This window comes from Pagrus pagrus, assembly GCF_965226575.1.
Source record: "Pagrus pagrus genome assembly, chromosome: 21".
Taxonomy (NCBI): domain Eukaryota; kingdom Metazoa; phylum Chordata; class Actinopteri; order Spariformes; family Sparidae; genus Pagrus; species Pagrus pagrus.
Genome location: NC_140208.1, coordinates 22540539 through 22560887, shown reverse-complemented (window position 1 = coordinate 22560887; position 20349 = coordinate 22540539). Strand labels below are relative to the sequence as shown.

The following is a 20349-nucleotide window of genomic DNA, read 5'->3' as shown; positions in this document are numbered from 1 at the left end:
GTGAGATTAAAAAATGTACAATGGAGTTACGGCAACTTCCTGTTTCTTGGCAAATCATTGCTATTAGCTGCGATGCCACAGCCTTGCCCTTCAACGAAAGCATAAGCTTTTGATTACTTTTCATCACAAAGGTGTTAAGAATGCTCTGATAGAAATTGAAGTTGATTGGGTTAAAGCTCTAACAGGAGTTTGTTGAAGTACAACATGTACCAGTCACCAAAAATGATTTTTTAATTCAAAGTGACAAAGTCACTTTTTGAGCAGATGCAGACAGGAAATGAGGCAGAGATAGACAGTTTTGTGTTCAGTGATTATTAATAAAGAGCGAAAGAGAGAAAGAAAGAGAGAAAAAAATAAAATAATACATAACGAACGGCAGGTCCAAAATGTGCAGCTAACTGCTGCAGTTATGCTCCTGTGATTAGTTTGTTGTGTGTCAGTGTCCAATTTTCCTCTACGTATTTGCACTGACATTATTAAGTGAATACTGTTACTCTCAACATGCATTCAAATTTCAATAACATTTATATAGTCTTCAAAATGTTCTTGCAGGGGGGCTGAACCCCTCAAGGACACATGAGGCCCTATTCAAACCATCTATGGCACATGGTCTAAAGTCCATTGCACAAGTGGGTTCAAGACATGTCCAACTCCCTTTTGCTCATTAAATGGCAGATAATCTCTGAAAAAGACTCTGAATTAGTCATGGGTGTGTTTCGGGTGGAAAATAAATCATACCACTCAGTGTCATCTCCCATTCTCTTTAAGAGCCAGTGGTCTCATTTTTTAAAAATCTGTGGAGAATCCACACTAAATGTTTGCAAATGTACAAACGAGGAAACGTACATATGCTAAAAAATATGGGGTGTGCCCCCGATGCGCAATTTCCTTAAATCCCAAATCAACTTGGAGATGTGCACACTTAGATCCGCCTCATATACCGCTCTCTCCACACCCAAGTTCAACCATAAATGAGCATCAGCGCAAAGGAGGATGTGATGGTTAGACAGCACTGATGAAATATCAGCAGACTTTGATTTGAGATTTGGCTTTGCTTATATCTTTTACAATTGAAAGGTGCTTTATTATAATGTGGATCTATGATAATCATTAGATATTAAGTGGAATAAAATGTGTGATAGGCTTGATTTTACAATCTGGCTTCAATTCACCACCTCACCATCGTCACCAATTCCCTAGAATTCTGAACAATCCTGCACATAGGAAACAGTAAGAAAGGAAGATAAAAGACAGTCTGCAGACCAAAACAACTGTGTTAGGGATAGACCAACTAATGTGAATGTGTGTGTGTGTGTGTGTGTGTGTGTGAGAGAGAGAGGGGTGGGGGGGTGGGGGGGGAGAGTCTACTCAATATCTTCAAATGAGATCAGTGCTTATTGACTGAAATCTTTTATCTTCAATCTGTGGGGTAAATTGCCTCGGTTGCTGCGTCTGTTCACACTCCCCTTTCTTCCTGCGTTACTGACTCCCCTTTTTTTGATCCCATCAGACTCAGCAGGCATAGGAGCTATTTACTGGTGGGAGAGTTTGTGTGTGTCTGTATTTGGGGCTTGGAGAGAGGGAGGGGACTCAGTAGGTAACTGGATGCTGGGTGTATTAGGGAATGTTGCCTGTGTTGGTTTTAGCGATACAGCATGTGAATGTGTGCACGTTGAGGCTGGACCCTGAGCTTGCTGATATATCTGATTCATATCTTTTCAGATAAAGTTCTGTTATGGAGTCAAATAACACACAACTTCCAAATGGCGATGATGTTGATGGGGGTGAAATCAATTACTTTCAGCATTTTTTTGGTAAGAGTACTAGTGGTTATGTCTATAATACAGAGGGCAGTCATACATCACACTGTTGTGTATAAACAACATTGTAAAGTAACACAATTAAGTAGCATGAGATGATGTTGATTTTCTGATATTTAAGCTACACTGTGGAGAATCTCGCCACTACTGGTGCTATGTAGAGATGTCCGTCTGTCTGTTCGTTAGTTTTTCAGCAGGGTTACACGAAAACTAAAGAACGGATTTCCATGAAACTTTTTTTGTTGACATTTTCATACATTTTTCAGGTAAGAACGCATGGATCATTATGAAAAAACTCAGGTGTTTTAAAATGTACATATGTACGTATGGGGGCTCCAATAGTGTCAGCACCTGAAAAAGCAAACATTGGCACTGAAACACTGAAAAGTTGTATGCCTAGTGCCCCTGCAGTGAGAGATTGCTTTAAACAACTGTATTGGAAAATCAACCAACCACATCTATCTATCTATCTATCTATCTATCTATCTATCTATCTATCTACCTACCTACCTACCTACCTACCTACCTATCCATCCATCCATCCATCCATCCATCCATCCATCCACTTAATTCCAAACAGTTGAGATGCTGTGTAAAACATAAATAAAACAGAACCTGATAACCTGAGAATCCTTTTTGACATATACTCAATTGAAAAGAGTACAAAGACACTATATTTAATGTTTTGCTTCATCAACTTCCTTGATTTTTGCAAATATCTGCTTATTTTGAGTTTAATGGTAGCAACATGTTTCAAAAAGCTAGGACCGGACCAACAAAAGACTGGATAAGTTGTGGAATAATCCAAAAACGCCTGTTTGGGACATTCCACAGGTAAACAGGTTCATTGGTATCAGGTGATGGTATCATGATTGGGCATGAAAGAGGCATCCTCGAAAGGCTCAGTTGTTCACAAGCAAGGGTGGGGCGCGGTTCACCACTTGGTCAAACACATGATTATATAACGCATATTACTACATAGGGTCTGGAAGACTTTGTTAAACTGTTGTTGGTAAACACAGTTTATTTGCAAACGTTTGCATTCTGTTTTATTAACATTTTACACAGTGTCCCAACATGTTTGGAATCAGTGTTGTATAATTTTCTTTCTACCTAGCCTGTGTATCAGCTGATGCGGTACCTAATCAGGGTGCTGAACCAAGATTGAAAAACTCTTACTTAAAAAAATGGTCATCTGGGAGTTTGATCGAGGGTTGAGATTAATAGGTTAAGCAGCCTTTCAGTTCTCTGAGTGACCCTCCTGGACTTATCAAGCTGCCTCTGCAAACTAGCCTGACAACCTCTTTATACACACTATGGGTCCCAATCCCAATTCCTTTATGTGATATTTCCTCGCTCCTCAATCTTGCTTGAACTGGATGTCATTCTGGTTCACCATCTTGCAGGCTGTCTATTTTTCTGCTACAAGGAGTGAGGAGGAGGCGATGAGCAAGGATACACGAGAGCAGTCTTTCATGGTAGTCTTTTACCTGCCTGTTTTCCCCCTTTAATGGAAATGAGTTGCTGATTGGATGCTGCAGCTGATCAGACTGATGTGATACATCACAACATCACTGGAGTTTCATACCACAGTGAAGACAGATAATAGATTAAACTGAAGTACATCACTCTCAAGTTTTATATTTTATTTTCTGATTCACCATCTGGTAAAAAAGCTTTATTTGCCTCATTTGTAGGTCTGAACAGCGAAAGGACCACAAACAATTTTATTAATGTATTGGAAAGATTTTTCAATTCATGATCTGCTGTTTGCAAAATAGGTAAATATTGATATTGTCTTACCAATACACATATGCCGCACCTCTGAAATCATTTGTTTCTACTCGTGCATTGTCATAGCTTGCAATAATACACTGTAACATTGATTGCCACCTGCCATGTAAATGTAAAAAGCTAGCTAGCAACTACAACAATGTGCGGCTACTACTGCTAGACAGATTCATGTCAGCCAAGAGCGCAACACATAATTTTGCTGTTATTACTTTGCTGTTATATTTTCTTTTGTAATTTGGTCTCTTTCATTTTACATGACAGTGAGCTCAAACCATTTTACATTGATTAACAGACAACTGATTAACAGATCTGGTATATTGTGAAGACAGTCTAGACCTGGGTCCCTTTGATTCAAATATTTGTTAGTGCCCAGAAAAAACCCTTTGAGAGTCACAACACAAGCCTCAGTCGCTCTTCCTCTTAGCCTTTCCACATTACAATAGTAATCTTATCAACACAAGTGCGATGTTTTACCCAGGAAGCCCAGTGATGAATTAGCCTTTTGCTTTTAGACAGATGTGTATTGTGCATATGTAAATCAACCCAGACTTTGGAGCAGGGTCTCCCAGACGCCCACCCCCTTTGGTGCTAAGCCTGTTACCTGCATATAAGACTGACCAGAAAGTCACTCTGGTCAGAGAGAACTTTGCATCCCTATTGTGAGCTTCTGTCTCCACTGATCAGTAAATAAAACTCATCTGAACTAGCCACAGAATCGGACCAGTATAAATACAAAATGCAGCTTGTTATTCATGTGTTTGTTACACAGCTACAGAAAGTTAACACTGCTGCTCTGGCAGTGATAACTGTCTGCCTACATTCGTATTCATTGAAGAAGTGTAATTAAGTACATTTACTCAAGAACTGTAGTTTAGTACAATTTGAGGTACCTGTACTTACATAAGTACACATGTATTTCTATTTTTCTGCTACTTTATACTTCCATTCTACAACATTTTGGAGGCAAACAATGTAGCTTTTACTCCACTACATTTATTTGATAACTTCAGTTACTAGTTACTTTGCAGACTGCATGCATGCATCAAAGCCAAAATAATGCATTTTGGAATTAATTTATTTTATCTGCAAATCAGATTTTAAAAGAATCACTGATTCCAATAATCAAATGAAAATGCTGAATATGGGATCAGATAATCAGTCAACCCACAGTATACAGTAAACACATACTGTACATGTAAATATATGGGCAATTGACTTTTACTTGTACTTACTTATGTACATTTTTTGCCTCAAAATTAGTCGGTGAAGGTCAATGGTAGAAAAGCAGTCAAGATATGTAACTGGGTTTATGGCTGTTTCTGAGGGTTCTGTGTTAGAGGCTAAATTGGTACCATCTGAGGTCAGAGGGTGATGAATTTTGTCTCTAATTAGAAAAATGTTATCATTAAAGAGGCCCATAAAGTCATTGCACTCTGCACTGACCTCCTGTAAAGAATGTGTAAAGAAGAATTGAATTTAAAATTCTCCTCCTCACATACAAAGCCCCTAATGGTCAGGCACCAGCCTATCTTAAAGAGCTAATAATACCCTATTACCCCAATTGGACGCTGCATTCTCAGGATGCAGGGCTACTTGTGGTTCCTAGAGTCTCCAAAAGTAGAATGGGAGGTAGAGCCTTCAGCCATCAAGCTCCTCTCCTGTGGAACCATTTTCCAGTGTGAGTTCAGGAGGCAGACACCCTCTCCATGTTTAAGAGGAGGCTTTCTTTTTGATAAAGCCTATAGTTAGGGCCTGCACAGGCTCTTAGCTATGCTGTCATAGGTTTAACTGATGGGGGATTTCATGTCTCAATAATACATGTTACTGAATTGGCTTCTTCCCCAGAGTCTCTGTGCTCTCTTGTCTTGCAGGCTCCCATTGATGGTGGTCCTGCTGCTGTGGTCCTGCTTCAGTCCTACTATCATCATCATCATCATCATCATCATCATCATCATCATCACCATCATCCTTCTTCTTCTTCTTAATACTCATATCTCAATTAGTAAAGGATGACTTTTGGATACTTTTTACAACACTGTTAGTACAGTGCACATGCAAAAATTCATCAAAAGCCTCTACAGCTGTTAAAGCTGCCAGACAGCTGGATCCAGCTGTGATCTGCTGCTGCCATTATCAGAAACAGACGTTGCTTCTGTCTCATTTCACTGAAAAATACTTCCTCCTTTCTTTCTCTACTCACATGGTTTCCCTGCATCTCTCAAAGCAGACATGACTGGACGATATCTGAGAGAAATCTCAGTCGTCGCAAGTATTGCAAGTGCTGTACTTCAACTCTGACCTTCAACTTCAACTGTGACCTCCATCAGGGCTCAGCTGTATGAGCAGAGGCGCTGCAAAGTGTCTAGACTCAGTAATTTGGTGTAAATGTGTGTTTTATCATCAAAAGAGACACAGTAGAGAGAAACTACACTATCACCAGGATCTAGTCTAAATAATACCTGGTTGATAGGAACCACTTCTCCTTCCACCTGTCATAGTCATATGCGAACTACGGGTCAGTAAATGCATAAAGAGACTGACAGAGAGTTGACTCTGATGATGGCTCACTGCAAACACAGTCTTGTGTTTATCATTGGTGTGGGAGGACTGTGAGATACTGTGGCAACACCACAAATCTTAGCCCCTTTCACACTGCCTTTTCAAGCAGGGAATATTGCACTGTTGTTCCGCCTGGCCTGTATAAAAGTTACAGAGGCGGAATGGGGGGCAGGGCCACTCTGATCTGCCAACAGAGGAAGTAACAGAGCCGTAAAAGAGGCTAATTGATGTCCGTTTGAAAGTTTAAGCCGGCAGGGCGGGACGGGCCGTACACAGTCTGACAACTAAACAGGTCCTGTACTGGATATCGCTCAAAATAAAAGAGAAATGTCCAAGACTTCAACCCACAAAGCAAGGTTACAAATCCAAAACACCAGTAATAGTAGCAGGTTGTGTCTTTGGCAACTTATATGGGGAAAAATGCAGAATTTATAAGTGGAAAAGTCGCTGTCACCCCCGTGGTTTGGTCACAAACTTTGCTCGCATTCAGCCCTGGAGCTGTAGTGTGTGCAGAAATGACGGTAAAGAAATGGGGCTTGTGTCATGATAGAGAGGAGGCGTGCCTCTATTTCATAATTCAGTTCCTCGCCTGAGATAACCAGAATGTATAGTAGGGAACAGTCCCAGTCAGTTTGATCATCTCAGGAGAGGATGGTACCAATTCACTGTCCACCCAGTGAAAAAGTGTTCCAATTGACAGCTGATTTCTGGTGTAACAACTGTGTAACACCTGTGTAACAACAAGAGTTTTGCAGTTTAGAGTGGGAACTGGGACATCAACTGCCTAAATTGCTAACAAGCTACACCCATGACAGAAAACAGAGACAGGAAAGCGTGGATGAAAAGGACACAGATGTACACATTGTTGTAAGTCAATTTAGAGAACTAACAAAAAAACATTTATTTGATCATTCTGGGAAAAAAAGACCATTCAAAGCAGCTGCTATCACAGTTTCCATCTCCTCTGAAAATGATGTCCACGGTATGGATATGTCATTCACTACCGACTGGTTAAAGCTTTCATGTCAGGCCAAATAGGATGAAACTTCTTTAGTCCAATCAGGCTAGTGCAGACCAAACCAGGTCTAGTTGGTGAATGAATATTGGACTTGCATGACCCCAGATGAATGGTAATTTGATGCTGTGTCTGCTGGGTGTGAAATTAGACATTTGTTATTGCTGACATGTTAGCTAGTGATATGGATCGTGTATCCTTAAACATGTTTTCAATGTTTTCTGTCCCTAGTGGCAAAACATGTGATTAATGCAGCTTTAACATGCACATGATATTAAAATGCGTTTGTAAGTATTAAAACTAAATTTGAGAACTCCCCCTTCTGTTCACTAAGAAGATAATTCTACTAGTCAGTTTTTGTCCATATCAGCATTTAGCCAATGTGGGATTATTGCTTACGTGCAGCACATGAGGGTACATGAAATAGTAAACAGTGAAGTATTGTGTGGAAACAATAGTTTACTCCTTTAAAATGCATTCAGCAGTAATAGGAACCTCTCGCCTGTCTCATAGCTCTTACTCCACACTCTGACATACATCACTTCCTCATGAATTCAGATTTAGTAACACATCCTGGCACCCTCTGATTTCACAATGCACCACTTCCTGGAAGGCCTAGCCATTTTGTTGTAGTTTCATCTTCTTTGGGCTGAACAGCTCTAAGCCCCATTAAGTCAGCCTGAAACTCAGCTCCAGTTATTGGCTCATTAAAATTGGAGCCAGTTCTCGAAAGGGGTGGAATGGCTGTATCATTTACTTCTAAATCCAATAGCAATTTGTTGCTCAAACTGGAATTGCAGAGTATTTGTGCACATGGGGAAATCACTAATTGAAACAATAAATGTAGGGAAAAGAGATGGAATTAAAACTAGCGCAAAAGGCCACCCATGAGGAGCTGAGTTGCAGACCAGTAACGTAGAGAGGAACAGAGTGAGGAGGGAGACTAAAAGTGTCCTATTTCAACTCTTTCCCCACTTTGTCCACATTGAGTATTGTCTTTTTTCCACTACAGACATGTCAATGCAAATACATTCAAGTCAACAAAGAGCAAGAAAATGTTCTTTTTCAAAGTAAGTACATTACATTAATATATGACAATGTGTACACACTGTAAATAGGGAAGCAACTTGAGAAAGTATTTTGTGTTTCAGGGTCACATTTAACACCTGGAAGCATTTTATTTTTAGTTTCCCATGACGAGGGTGAATATTTAGTCATTTTATTAGTTGCTGTTTGTTTGTCTGTTTTGCAGGGAAGGAAAGGGGACGTCTCCCTCTTTTCTAGTAGGGAGTGAAGCGACTGCACCCTCCTCTGTAAAGGCTAGCCTGCAACATCAAAGATGAAAAAGTTCCAATCAGTATTCAATGTAGAACCTTTGTTTGTAATATTGATATGGAAAATGGACTCCTCTATTTCCTCCTTAGAAGTATTCCTCCCTTTTCCCACTTGCCTCATGTTTAATTTAGAGTGATTTGTGTACAAGGTAGAAAGGAAATTTGCCAAGTGAGAGAATGTGATTCTCTGTGTGTGATTGCTGCATGTGTATGAGCATGGATTTATAAGTACGATTCTGCCAGCGAGAAACACAACACAAGCTAAATGAGCTCTTTAGCCCCAGTTTCATCTTGGAAAAAAAACGCTGTTTGTATTTTGAGTAAAAGAACACAGCACTTCTGCAAATGTTCCAGCTTTAGGCCACTGTCAATATCATCTTATTCCAGAAGTGCTGTTATTTAGCACCACAACCATTTTCAATTCCAAAAACTCTCCAGTGAACCCACAAGTAAAGAATAACAATAAACAAATGTTCATAATGCAAAAAAAAAAGAATATTGTGGCTTGTCCTTTACTGTATGTTTAGTAGTTCAACTAGATAGGTGATAAAAGCTGAGTTATGGTCTTTCTATTCCAGACAAAAACAAGATTGTTTTCTAAATCTAATTCCTCCTGTGAAACTGATCAGAGACATGTCTCCATATTCCAGGCACCAGGGCTGTTATTAGACCAACCCAGTCATCAATTATTGACAATTCTTCAAATGGTTAAAGGAAAATGAATTATGGTTATAGTATTGTTCTTAATAGGCAACTAAAAGACTTAGTTGAGGTTAGGGAAATATCAAGGCAAACATTATAGCTGGTCTGCGATTGGACCATGAACTCCTGCATGAAAGTCTAACATACTACACTCACCCAACCTCCACAGCTTTACCTTCCGCCACATTTCATAAAAGACAAACTACTTCCTGCACTGACAATAAACCTTGATATTGGACATAAATAATAAACTGCAGAAACACCCAATAAGGATGGGATTTTTGGGATACTGGTACAGATAGATAAAAGCACTGCATGAAAATATACAGGTGCCCCAGGGTAGCAATGCAGAAGACTTTCTGTCCAAAAAGTCTAACAGTCCGAAAAGCCTGCACCAAGCGGTGTGACAAGTTTCCACAAGAATAGGTCAATCTAATCCAGAATAGCTCACCCTGTATACAGCCACACAGAGTATTAGCCTAAACTCACTTGACCTGATAGAAGCAGCAATGAAAAATTATCTATAATTAACTTCTCTTTATGTAGAAAACAGAACATAAGAACCACACAAGGCACAATGAGTGGATTCAGTAGCATTTCAATTTTGCTCATCTAAAGAAATTGTGGGTCCAATAATTCACTTATCAAACCCATAAATCTACCTTTTTAAAGATAAAGATTACCTAGATCTAACAAGTTTGGTCTTATTACGTTTGGTTCGGAGCTAAAGCTCATAATGCAAGGCACGATAAAGTTTTAGAATAATTGTTATGTTTTGTTTTTTAACTGAGAATCAGGAGCAAAGTTTAGTTGAGAGGGATTTGGATATGGGAGGATGGGGAAAAGGGAGGAGTAATTTGAATACAAAAGAGAAAAAAGTACAGACTAATAAGGAGGAAAACACAGGCCACTGTTTTAATTAAGTAAATGAAGAGGAAAAAAATGGTCGTAATTAATGAAAGCTTTTAGCTAGCAGCTGTACTAAGGAAGCAAGAGGAGCATTTGTGGGATACATTGGGGAGGTGGTAGGGCTTTCGATTTCCATCACCACAGGCACTTCACTACTCAGTATCAACTCTCATCTGTCTAGAGTCCAAGAGCAGTTCCAGCAGCATCCACTCTACCAAGAACTATTATTCTCCCTCTCCTTCTCCTACTTTTCCTTTTGTGGACAATCTTATTTTCTTTTTACTTTAATCTCCTGTCGAAGCATGTACTTGATTGTCGTTAGTCTTTGGAGGAAGTCACTAGTCACACCCACGAAAGAAAACAAATTGTACTTTCTCTTTCTCCCCCATCTTCTGGGGTGACCTGTTTCTTTTGTCAGAAACATTTTTTTCATCTTTGATGTTAGCTGCAAAGCTAGCTAAAAACAAACATTAACCATTCGACTATCTCCCCGTGCAGAATTTGAAGAGACTGTTTCCTGTGGGAAGGAGATCTCAGTCTTGATTTGATTTCAAGCAAGAAGCTTCAGGCCAATGAAATTGAATGGGGAGTTTGAGAATAAGGCAATGTCCCTTTTTCATTTACTGAAGTGGCAAAGCTTCACATTAAACATTAAAATGGATCTCTGAGGGAAACACAACCCAGGAACAATAAGTTGAAGAGTAATAATATTCTCTGTTGAAGATCAGCAAATGAGTTAATTTGAGTTATTCATTTATTGTTAATAGTTCAGTAGACCTTGTCTGGTGTAAAATGGGTCTCCCTTAAAGTAAATCATCCATGTGTCCACATGATGCAGTTCATCATGATACCTCATACAGTGTGGTACATTATTCAGACAGTCGGCAGCTAAGTAACAGGGAACAGACTCACCATAGTGCCCACACTGTATGTGGCTGCAGGACCAATCGTGTGATGATATGGGTCTGCTGTTGCATAGACTCTGCCATAACTACAGAGGAGAAAAGAGGAAGAAACAGTGTTAACTATGACAATACAGTAGGGTCTTCACGACTTCTGCCTTTTAGTAACCGAAGTATGATCTTTTCCTAAACCTAGCCAAATCGTGACCATTTGACAACATTAATAAGATTCCAAAAGTCATACTATGTCATAATGTGTGACCTGTTTGTAAGCAAGCTTTATTTTGCAAGTCTAACCGGATGTTGTATATAATGTATTTTTGTTAACTTGACCACAGAGCCCTTTATGTCCAGTTTGAAGCTTCAGGCCAATGACCAAGCTCACGAATTTGATGAGCTGGGAAGGAGAATGTGTTTCACAGTGTTCTTGTGGTTTTGATAGTCGACTTGTCGACCAGTAGATTATTCTCTGAAACTCTATAATACAGTAAAAAACGATGGCCATTCACTCGATGGAGATTGCTCTGGTGTTGTGTCGAGTTTGTTCCCCAGTTGATATGTGTTTCCCCTTACCACCAGGACATTTGATCAAAACCAACATTCTTTCTACTAGATTAGTAAGTAACAAAACCTGCCAACTTACTGATATAACCGGGTGTTTTACTCTGCCATAGCGCTGAAATCAGGGTTTTCTAGGTCAAATTCTTAAGTTGTTTTTTTTTTTTATTTGAATGGTAGCCACACAAATTTAGCGGTAGTCATGATGCTAATGCTCCGTTAGTGACAGCTGCACAAACACAGGGAAACGCTAGGAGGGGAAATTTGAGAAGTTGGTCTGTTTCGGCTTTAATTAAACATTGTTTTCTATAAAGGACTATGCCGCATGGAAGTTAAGAGATAAAACTAGATACAGCTTTAACAAAAGTTAACTCAGTTATTTTAAATTTAGAGTTCTACATTTTTCTCCACTTCCCATTGAGTGAGTGTAGTATGTATTTACCACCTGCTAGGAACTCCTAACAGGCTGGAAACACTGGCTGCGTGAGCAGCGTGTGTTCGTGGCGAAAGGTCATGCTTTCAATTTCGTTGTCCATGTTGGAGGAGGCACCATGCTAGTGTGACTTGAGCGTCTCATGCACGTGTCAAGTAAGGCTGCAACAGCACGTAACAGAGATTTGAAGTCTTGCCTACTTTTACTGCCAATATTGATCTGAATCTGTAGAATACTGTATGTCACAGACATGAAGAGGATACACACAACAGGTGAAGGCCAGTTTTTTTCCTGTGCACTCTCTTTCTTTCTCTCCATCCCTCTCTCTCTCTCTTGCAGTAGATTTGGAATGACATTTTGACTTAATCCATAAACATAAATCTATGGATTTGAACCAGTGCATCCAAAGGGGATTATTAATCAGTTGGGGAATTCTGTTTTCCCCTTCCCCAGACATAAACCTTGTGCATGTCTGCTTTGATTGAATAGATTTGACAATGTATAGGGAGTGCCAACCAGCCACAATGAGTATGCATGAGACACATAATGCATTTGGTTGTCTATTTTAACTGGGGTCCAGAGGCGAGATCTATAATCATTTCCCCCTCTCACTCCCGCTAAGGACAGACCTATAGGATGAAAATGCAATCGATGTCTCCCCATAAATGAATGTTGTAACAGTGAGAGTGTGTGATTGCAAAGATTTGTTTTACCCATTTCATTTATGAGAAAAAGGGGATGAGGGTTTTATCTTCCGGAAGGATTGTGATAAAAGGAACGTCAGCCAGAGAGGGAAAAGAGAGAAAAAGATAAGAAAAGAAGTTTGTAGTGTTATAAGAGTAGGAAATGGCTGGGGGGAGGGAGAAATAAGATTATGATTAAGGCAAAAAAGGAGAAAAGTCATCCTTTGGGGTAGGGAAACAGACAGAAGACATTGGTCAAAAGGAAATATAGGTTAGTAAAGAGAATGAAATATTTGGGAAAAAGAGGGTTGAACAATGGACGCAGAGTAGAAGTTTTTTCCCACCAGTGCTATGCGGAAATGCGGTGCACAACACAGAAAATCTGCATCAGTTTTTCCACATAACAACTATGCATGTCTGATCTGGTGCGAATTATTTGCAGTGGCATTTTTTCGTTTTTATACATTGCCATGTGATTTTTCCAGAAAAAAATCCTTAGTTGGTATGTATTCTTTAAGAAGGTAAAATACAGAAGCAAAGAATGTTGAATAGATCTAGTATGATGCCCCATACCACCCCCCCTTTGACGCTGTCTTCTTCTTCATCTCCCTCTCATAGTCTCGCCTCTATGTCCCCACTTACTGCCATCTCTCCCTGTATCTCTCTCTGTCTGTCTCCTGAGGCTTATTTTCAGTCTTTTCAACAGCATTGACTTGGAACTAATCCCGTACCTCAACGCCCCTCTATTTTTTTCATCCCACCCCTCCATCCCTCTTTCCCTGATGGCACAGACTGCTTTATTTAGATTCCTCTCTTCCTGTTGTGTTTGTTTATCCTCTAAAAGTCGTTGTAGGTCTGGAGTGCAAAGATAAGGGGATGCATGGGTGCACTACTATATGTTTAACTGTGTTACAGAGGGAGACCTTAGGAAAGGATGGCAGGGAAGGAAGAGGTGTTAGTGTTTTGGCTTCAAATACTAATTATTTTCCATCCATGATAGATCCCTATCAGTTTTTGATTAGTCTCAGTCCAATCTCACATATATTTTGCTGAAATTAGTGTGACTCACTTTTTCTGGTGAAATAGTAAATGATATAAGTTCCAAAATGAACAAAAGTTTTCATAGAAATCATGAAACAAAGATATTCTCACTACTCACTATCTACAAAGATACACCCATCAACCCCTCGAGTGTCCGTTTTCCATGTGAAGGGCTCTGCAGTCAAGTTAGCAATAATACGTAATACACTTTGGGCTCAATCTTACACTGCATATAGTGTAAGAGTCATTGCTAGTTTCAGACCAATGCAGCTGTCATTTTCACGCCCAGTGCCCATGTTGTGTAAATAACAAATGTACCTGTGCGCCCCTGCGCGTGTTGGTATTTAAGTGAGGTGTGGTCAGGTGCACTGATTGCAGATTGTTATCTTGAGGCAGCAGAGAGCGACTGCGCTATAGACCAACAAAAAGCTGGTCTAAGTCAAAGGAGTAGTGTGTTTCCTGCTATTTAAAAAGTGCATTATTCAGATAGTAACATGTGCTTATACAGGCGGTTTCACAACACACACATACTCTGATTTTATGATAAGAGAGGCTGCTTTCAGTTATTAAGAACGTTTCAATGATCAGCAAAACTAAATGCTGTAGTTATAAACTCTTCAAAGGAAACAGGGTTACACTTTTATCTTGTGAAATAAATATTGTTAAACAAGATATCAGGATTTATCAGGACAGCTGTGTTATGTTTTGGTATTGGCAGACCCAAAAGCAGAGACGAGCAGTTGTGTAAAGGAAAAAGGTTTCATTTTAGCGATTAAGGGGAATGACGAAGACAAGGGCAGGCAGTTGAGCAGGGGGAGACAAGCCCCAGAGTTGAGTGGACTCACTGGGAAGAAGCAGGCAGCACAGGTGACCTAGAGAGGACAAGGGCGCTGAAGGCTGAACAGAGAGATGCCAGACAAATCAGTAGTACCAGTCTGATCAGAGTGCCGATCAAACATGGTAGCGTGCACAGTTGCAGCAGACTCTCTGGACCCCGAGAAACCAGTGTTGCCAGAGAAATCAGTGATAGTGGAGAAACCAGTGTTACCAGAAAGTGCGTGATCTCATTCTCTATATTTATATGTATATGTATATTTATATATTTTTTTCTCCGTTGCACTAGTAGTTGGGAAAAGGAGAACCAATATTTTACACCTCTGTGTATTTTTGACATATTGTGGAAGTGACAATAAAGTTGACCTTGAACCTTGGTCAAGTCCCCAAGTAGACAAACACAAAGGGGTTGAGCAGGTGCCTGAAAATGTTCAGGTCAAATGTTTTTGATGAGTGCTTGGAAAAACTGCGGGGGCATCGCTGAGACCAGAAGGCATAACCAAACACTCAAAATGGCCAAGAGGCTCCACTCATCTACAAACAAAAAGAAGTTGGATAGCTCAAGAGGTGAAACAAGAGTCAACATTGGAGTGGCTGTTCAATGATGGAGACAACTGATGGAGTCGAAGGCCTGAAAACGGAAGCAATGGAAGCTGTGTCTCTGTTGGACAGGTAATGAGCTGGTTTGTTTTGGTTCGGGGAAATGTATTTTTACTCTGCATTATGTAGTCAGCGTAACCAACCTTAACTTCTTATGTTACTGTCATATTTATTTGCCCATCATTAGCATTGTCAGCTTGTAGCTAACATTAGCTAGCTACCGTTTACACGCAGGTCAACGTTTACACATACTGTGGATCTAATCCATGTAGCAGTGTTCACACATGCACTGCTGCCCTGGGCTGTTTGGACATTAGCCAGATGAGCCATATGTGAGGGGTGGACTAATTATTGTGTGCTACACATGTTATAGGCCAAGTCCACTGTACAGAGGTCATGGGAGGACTGCATACATCTGTGAATATAGTTTGCATTGCAGTTATAAGCAGATGTTGTTGGATGGTATTTATGTGATGTTCATTCATATCGACTTTGAACTGGACGTTTTACAAATGTGCTGATGTTGCCTATTTCTGTGTCCTATTGTTATGAGAGGGACGCATCATCTTCCAGCCTACGAAGCCTCAGTTCACGACAGAACCATGCCCTCATGTTTCCACTGATTCTGCAGTCTCTCTCTGACAGGTGAGTGTAACTTGATGATGGCAGCAACATGGATCAGTCCACTGTTATTCATGTAATATGTGCCTTTGATGGATACATTTTATATATGCGTGTCGTTCTTTCAGATCAAGTTGGTTTGCTTCATGTGCATGAATGTGCTCCTTAGCAGGGACACAATACAAAAAGGAATGGCATCATTTCACTAGCTGCACCAGGAAAGTGTTTCAAGTACTGGTCCTAACAGTCACATGTTAGCCTACCGATTGAGACTATTGCATATTAGTAAGACATTTTTTTTTAAGAAAATAGACTTTGCATTTCAGTTCATGATCTGAATAAACAATCCCTATAAATAATTGCTTGCCACCCATCACATAAGCTTCCTATCACCCACCTAACTGCAGACTTTTTTTCTTTTTACATAGCAACAGTCCCGTGTTGTCTTTGACAGAATCAATAACATTTTTATGCCCCATAAAAACATTCAGATGTAACTTTATGTCCTGTAAACACATTTAGTTCTCCATCCTTGTTCAACAGAAAGTCCAGCAAGTAGAGCTGAGAACGTCAAACTATGTAAATGACTCTGAAAGTGACATTTTGCTAACCCCCCAAAAAAGTAGAATTGGTAAATATGAGATGACTGTAAATGGCACAATTCGGATGTTACAGAGGTTATTTCTGGTTGCATTCAGTAATATTTGTCACTGCATAAAATGCAACCAAAGTTGTGGTGTGGTGATAATAAATTGAAAGTCATTTCAAGGTCCTTGAAAAGCTGTATTTACTGTTAGATAAGTAATTGTGCGATTCTATCTACAGGACAGTCACTGCCAAAACAGTAGAGGATCGAGAAAGCACCGACATCATCAGCCTAACCTGTTGGTCAACAGTGATCTGTGTTCATAATCAGTCAAGAAACCTCTGGACATCCATCCTGTATATAGTTGTTTATGCTAATTGTACTGTATATTGTCTAAATGATAAAAGGTATACTATTTTATTATTATTTATTTACATGTGTTCCAAAAAAAAATAATAGACAAGAGTCTTCTTGTCCTCATTCAGTTATTATTATTAGTGCATCACGTAAAGTGAAAAAACTGTAATGGGATGGTTGTTTATGCTGGAAGAGTAAAGAAAAGGCACTTATAATTTTCAAGCCTTTATTCAAACAAGTAAGAGATAATGTAAAACAAGGAGTAAATACAAAACGACAAATAAATAGGTGTCAGGCAGAGTTCCAGCACTTGATGTGATTGCTCCAACGTAGTCATTGATTTCTGGCCTGTAAAGCAACAGATGAGCAACACGATGAGATATTTTAATGGAACAGAGTGTGACTGTTCTCAGCATACTGTGAACATATACACTTTCAATGGTCAATACTTTAGACATTCCTGGACAAACTGTACAGATGTCCCAGTTTATATAAAAAAATTTTGACGTACCAGCCCTTTACTTTTCTTTACATTTTTCTTCTTACGGTGTTTATTGTTATAACACAAATTCAAATGTTGAAAAACTACTTGGCAAAAAATGTGATTCTGATTAGGGCGCTTGTGTGTCCAAGTTACATGCCTGGTCAATAAACTGTACAAACACAAGTAGTTTAGATGTGGTGTGGTGGTGTTTATCAGAAAAAAGCACAGTAATGTTCTACTTTAGATGCTGACCTGCTCATGTGCAATCCTTTGAGCTTGTCCACGGCCTCTGCCTCCACTTCCTCGGACACTGCTGGTTGTCCTCCTGTTGTCCTCTCTGATGTGATGACGTGCTTCGCTCTGGCATGTCCTCAGAGTCAACGATGCTCTTATCGTGGAAGCTCTAACATGCAAAACATTGTATCATCATGAGTCCAATATAATATGCACGTTCGTCTGTGAATCACTGAGGGTAACAAAAAATAAAACATGTAGCAGGCCCACCACTAATCTTGATGGTTTAGCTTTGCCATTTCTAATGTTACCATAGCCAGCTGCTGCTAGCTAACCAGCAATGAGTTACAACATCAAAACACACTTTCAAAACAATGTCTGAATGCTAACAAAGCTAGCTTGACAGCTATCAGTGTTAGAAATGGTTATGGCTGTTGTTTACATTCAATATGATAATATTAGGTTTTTACTTACAGGTGAATGAGACATGAGATAGTGACTTGTAGTTAGATGTTGTGATGAAAACGACGCACTGGTACTCTTCTTCCCACCGCTCGTGAGGACTCGGACTCCGACGGTGGTATTCGGCATTAGTTGGACAGTGCATGTTCACGGTTTGGGGGGAGCGGCTTTGGAGAGAGGCCTGAGTGCAGCGGGAGGAGTTTACTAGCTGGATACTTTCAAAATCTAGCCTGGGTTTGATGGTTTTTCCAACTTACCGACCCCAGCTTTAAATAAAGGTAGTTAAATTAAACTGAACAAAAACATCCAAGGATTCAATGTTTAAGGTAATGTAGTCTATAAAAATTTGTCTATAAAATTTGTGTGTATGTGATTTATTGGATTTTTTTTTAACCCACCTGTGAAGCCAAAGACAAATTTTAACATTCATGGACAAAGATTATTATTGTTATTAACTTCCCAGAGCCCAAGGTCAAGTCTTTAGACAATGAAATAAAACGATAGCTGCTAAACATTCTCATATGCCTGAATGTTTTTCATTCTTGTCTTTAATCGTGTGGCCACTAGTGTAGAACTTCAAATGGACTCACAGTGCTGCAAAAACCAACATAAAATATGAACATGTAATATATGTATGTTACCTTTTGTGTCATTGTGTTCATGATAAATGAAAAATTAATGAATGCTAATTTTGTAAAATAAATAAATAAATAATAATTCAGGTACAATACACAACATGTGTAGTGAGTATACAGCTGAAGCCCAAAAAAAATTCCCAGGGCATGGGTGCTAAAGGGTTGTTTCACTACAAATGCTATTTAAGAAATGATGGAAAATGGTGAATTTGATAGTCAGTCCTGATTGCTTCCTCTAACCTTGTAGACAGTTGTCCAGTGCTTGCATGTGGGCACTCTGGAGGGACAGAAAAGAGGGGAGTTTCTCAGTCCTAGCTCATCCACTCCGTACAGGACCTCTCTTATCCTACAATAAATAAAAGTCCTTCACCCCCAGCCTCTATCCCATCTCCTCTCCCCTTTAAATCAGGAGAGCTTAAAAGATAGAATGAGAGAGACACAGTAGGGGTGAAGAGGGATATACTACGCATTGGTCATGGAGGTAAAATGAATAACAGTGAGAGTAAAAAGAGGGAATGTGTGAGAGGAGAAAAAGACAGGGAATGAAAAAAGTCTTGTAGAGAGAGACGTGCCCCCTCATCTGCCCCACTCTTCCCCTCTGCTCTGTTCATAATTCTCCCAAGGATGCAGCTCGCTCCCTGCCTCTGATAAATCTTAGATTATCTGAGGCCTACAGGCTCCCACTGTGGTTGTTTCTTATCGGGCCTGACATGCTCAATCTCCCTAAGATAAGCTCCCCAAGCACCTTCACACACACACACACACACACACACACACATACACACACTCCCACACACACACACCTAGACAGCAGTTGTAGCAGGGACATGCAACACTCAAACATTCACTAACACAAACACACAGAGGTATACATGTGTTTTTCTATAAACACATACAGTATCACTGTTGATCTGGAGTCACTAGCAGACTGCAGACTCCAAGAGAGCTATGGACAACTGCACAGGGAGGACAGCGGCAGTCTTTGGCAGGGGTAGAAGGAGGGAAGGTAAGATACAAGGCCCCACAGATTCAGGGATCAGAGGTGAGGGGATGACAGGGAGCTCCAGAGGGAATGACAATTGACAGACAGAGTGGAACAAACTGCTCTCCCCCGCCTCTGCTGTCTTTTGCTCTGTTTACACATGCTGTTTAACAGCAACATGGCAGGATGTTAATTGTCTTTAGTCCGTGATTGATGTTTTTGTATACAATATAAAAAATATCCTAAGCAAGATTAGTTACCTAGCCAGCCATCTTGGGAAGGAAATTACGTTTTCTCGTATCACAAAGCTGTTAAACTGTTCATATCACCATGGTAACCTGTGCTGTGGGGCTAAGCTCAAAAGTCAGTTTCAGTTTGACTTTTCCTGTCTTCAAATATCACAATGGAAAATAATAAATTAACTGTGACCTCCAGTCTAATCTAGTGAACATAAAAGTTCTAAATAGACATTTATAGCCTTCCTATCAATATTTGGATATTATTCTGACTATTTCTACATCTTATCATCCAATTGTAATTATGAAGTTATTGTATATATTTCACCTCACTTTTTGATGCATCAGTAACCAAATTTTCCTGATGGTATCAATTATTATTTGTATCACAAATCCCAATTGGCCTCAGGGCCTGATATCGCTGTTATCACTGCTTCACATAATTTGATTTCAGTTTTTTTCACTTGCTGAGACACATTTCTTGATTTATGCCTTATTTCCCCAAAACTCTAAACACAAAGGCATAACTGCCCACTCATCTTAACAAACTTCAAACTTCCATGTTAAA

At 39.7% G+C, this 20349-nt stretch overlaps 1 protein-coding gene across 15 annotated transcripts in view; it reads right to left on the bottom strand.

The window, feature by feature from the left end:
* The window catches only part of LOC311250962 (RNA binding protein fox-1 homolog 3-like), a 655829-nt gene that overhangs the window by 8747 nt on the left and 626733 nt on the right, over positions 1–20349 (bottom strand). For 13 of the 15 annotated variants that reach the window (XM_084343161.1, XM_084343160.1, XM_084343152.1 and 10 more), the window contains 2 exons: positions 11046–11124; positions 1353–8513 (listed from right to left, as the gene is read on the bottom strand). The exons of 1 other annotated variant lie outside the window; for it this stretch is intronic. In XM_084343161.1, the coding sequence (XP_084199287.1) occupies positions 8469–8513; positions 11046–11124 (124 nt within the window). In that variant the 3' untranslated portion in view covers positions 1353–8468. Of the gene's footprint in view, positions 1–1352; positions 8514–11045; positions 11125–20349 lie in introns of those variants that run through there. One more of the 15 variants, XM_084343156.1, reaches the window with a different exon arrangement.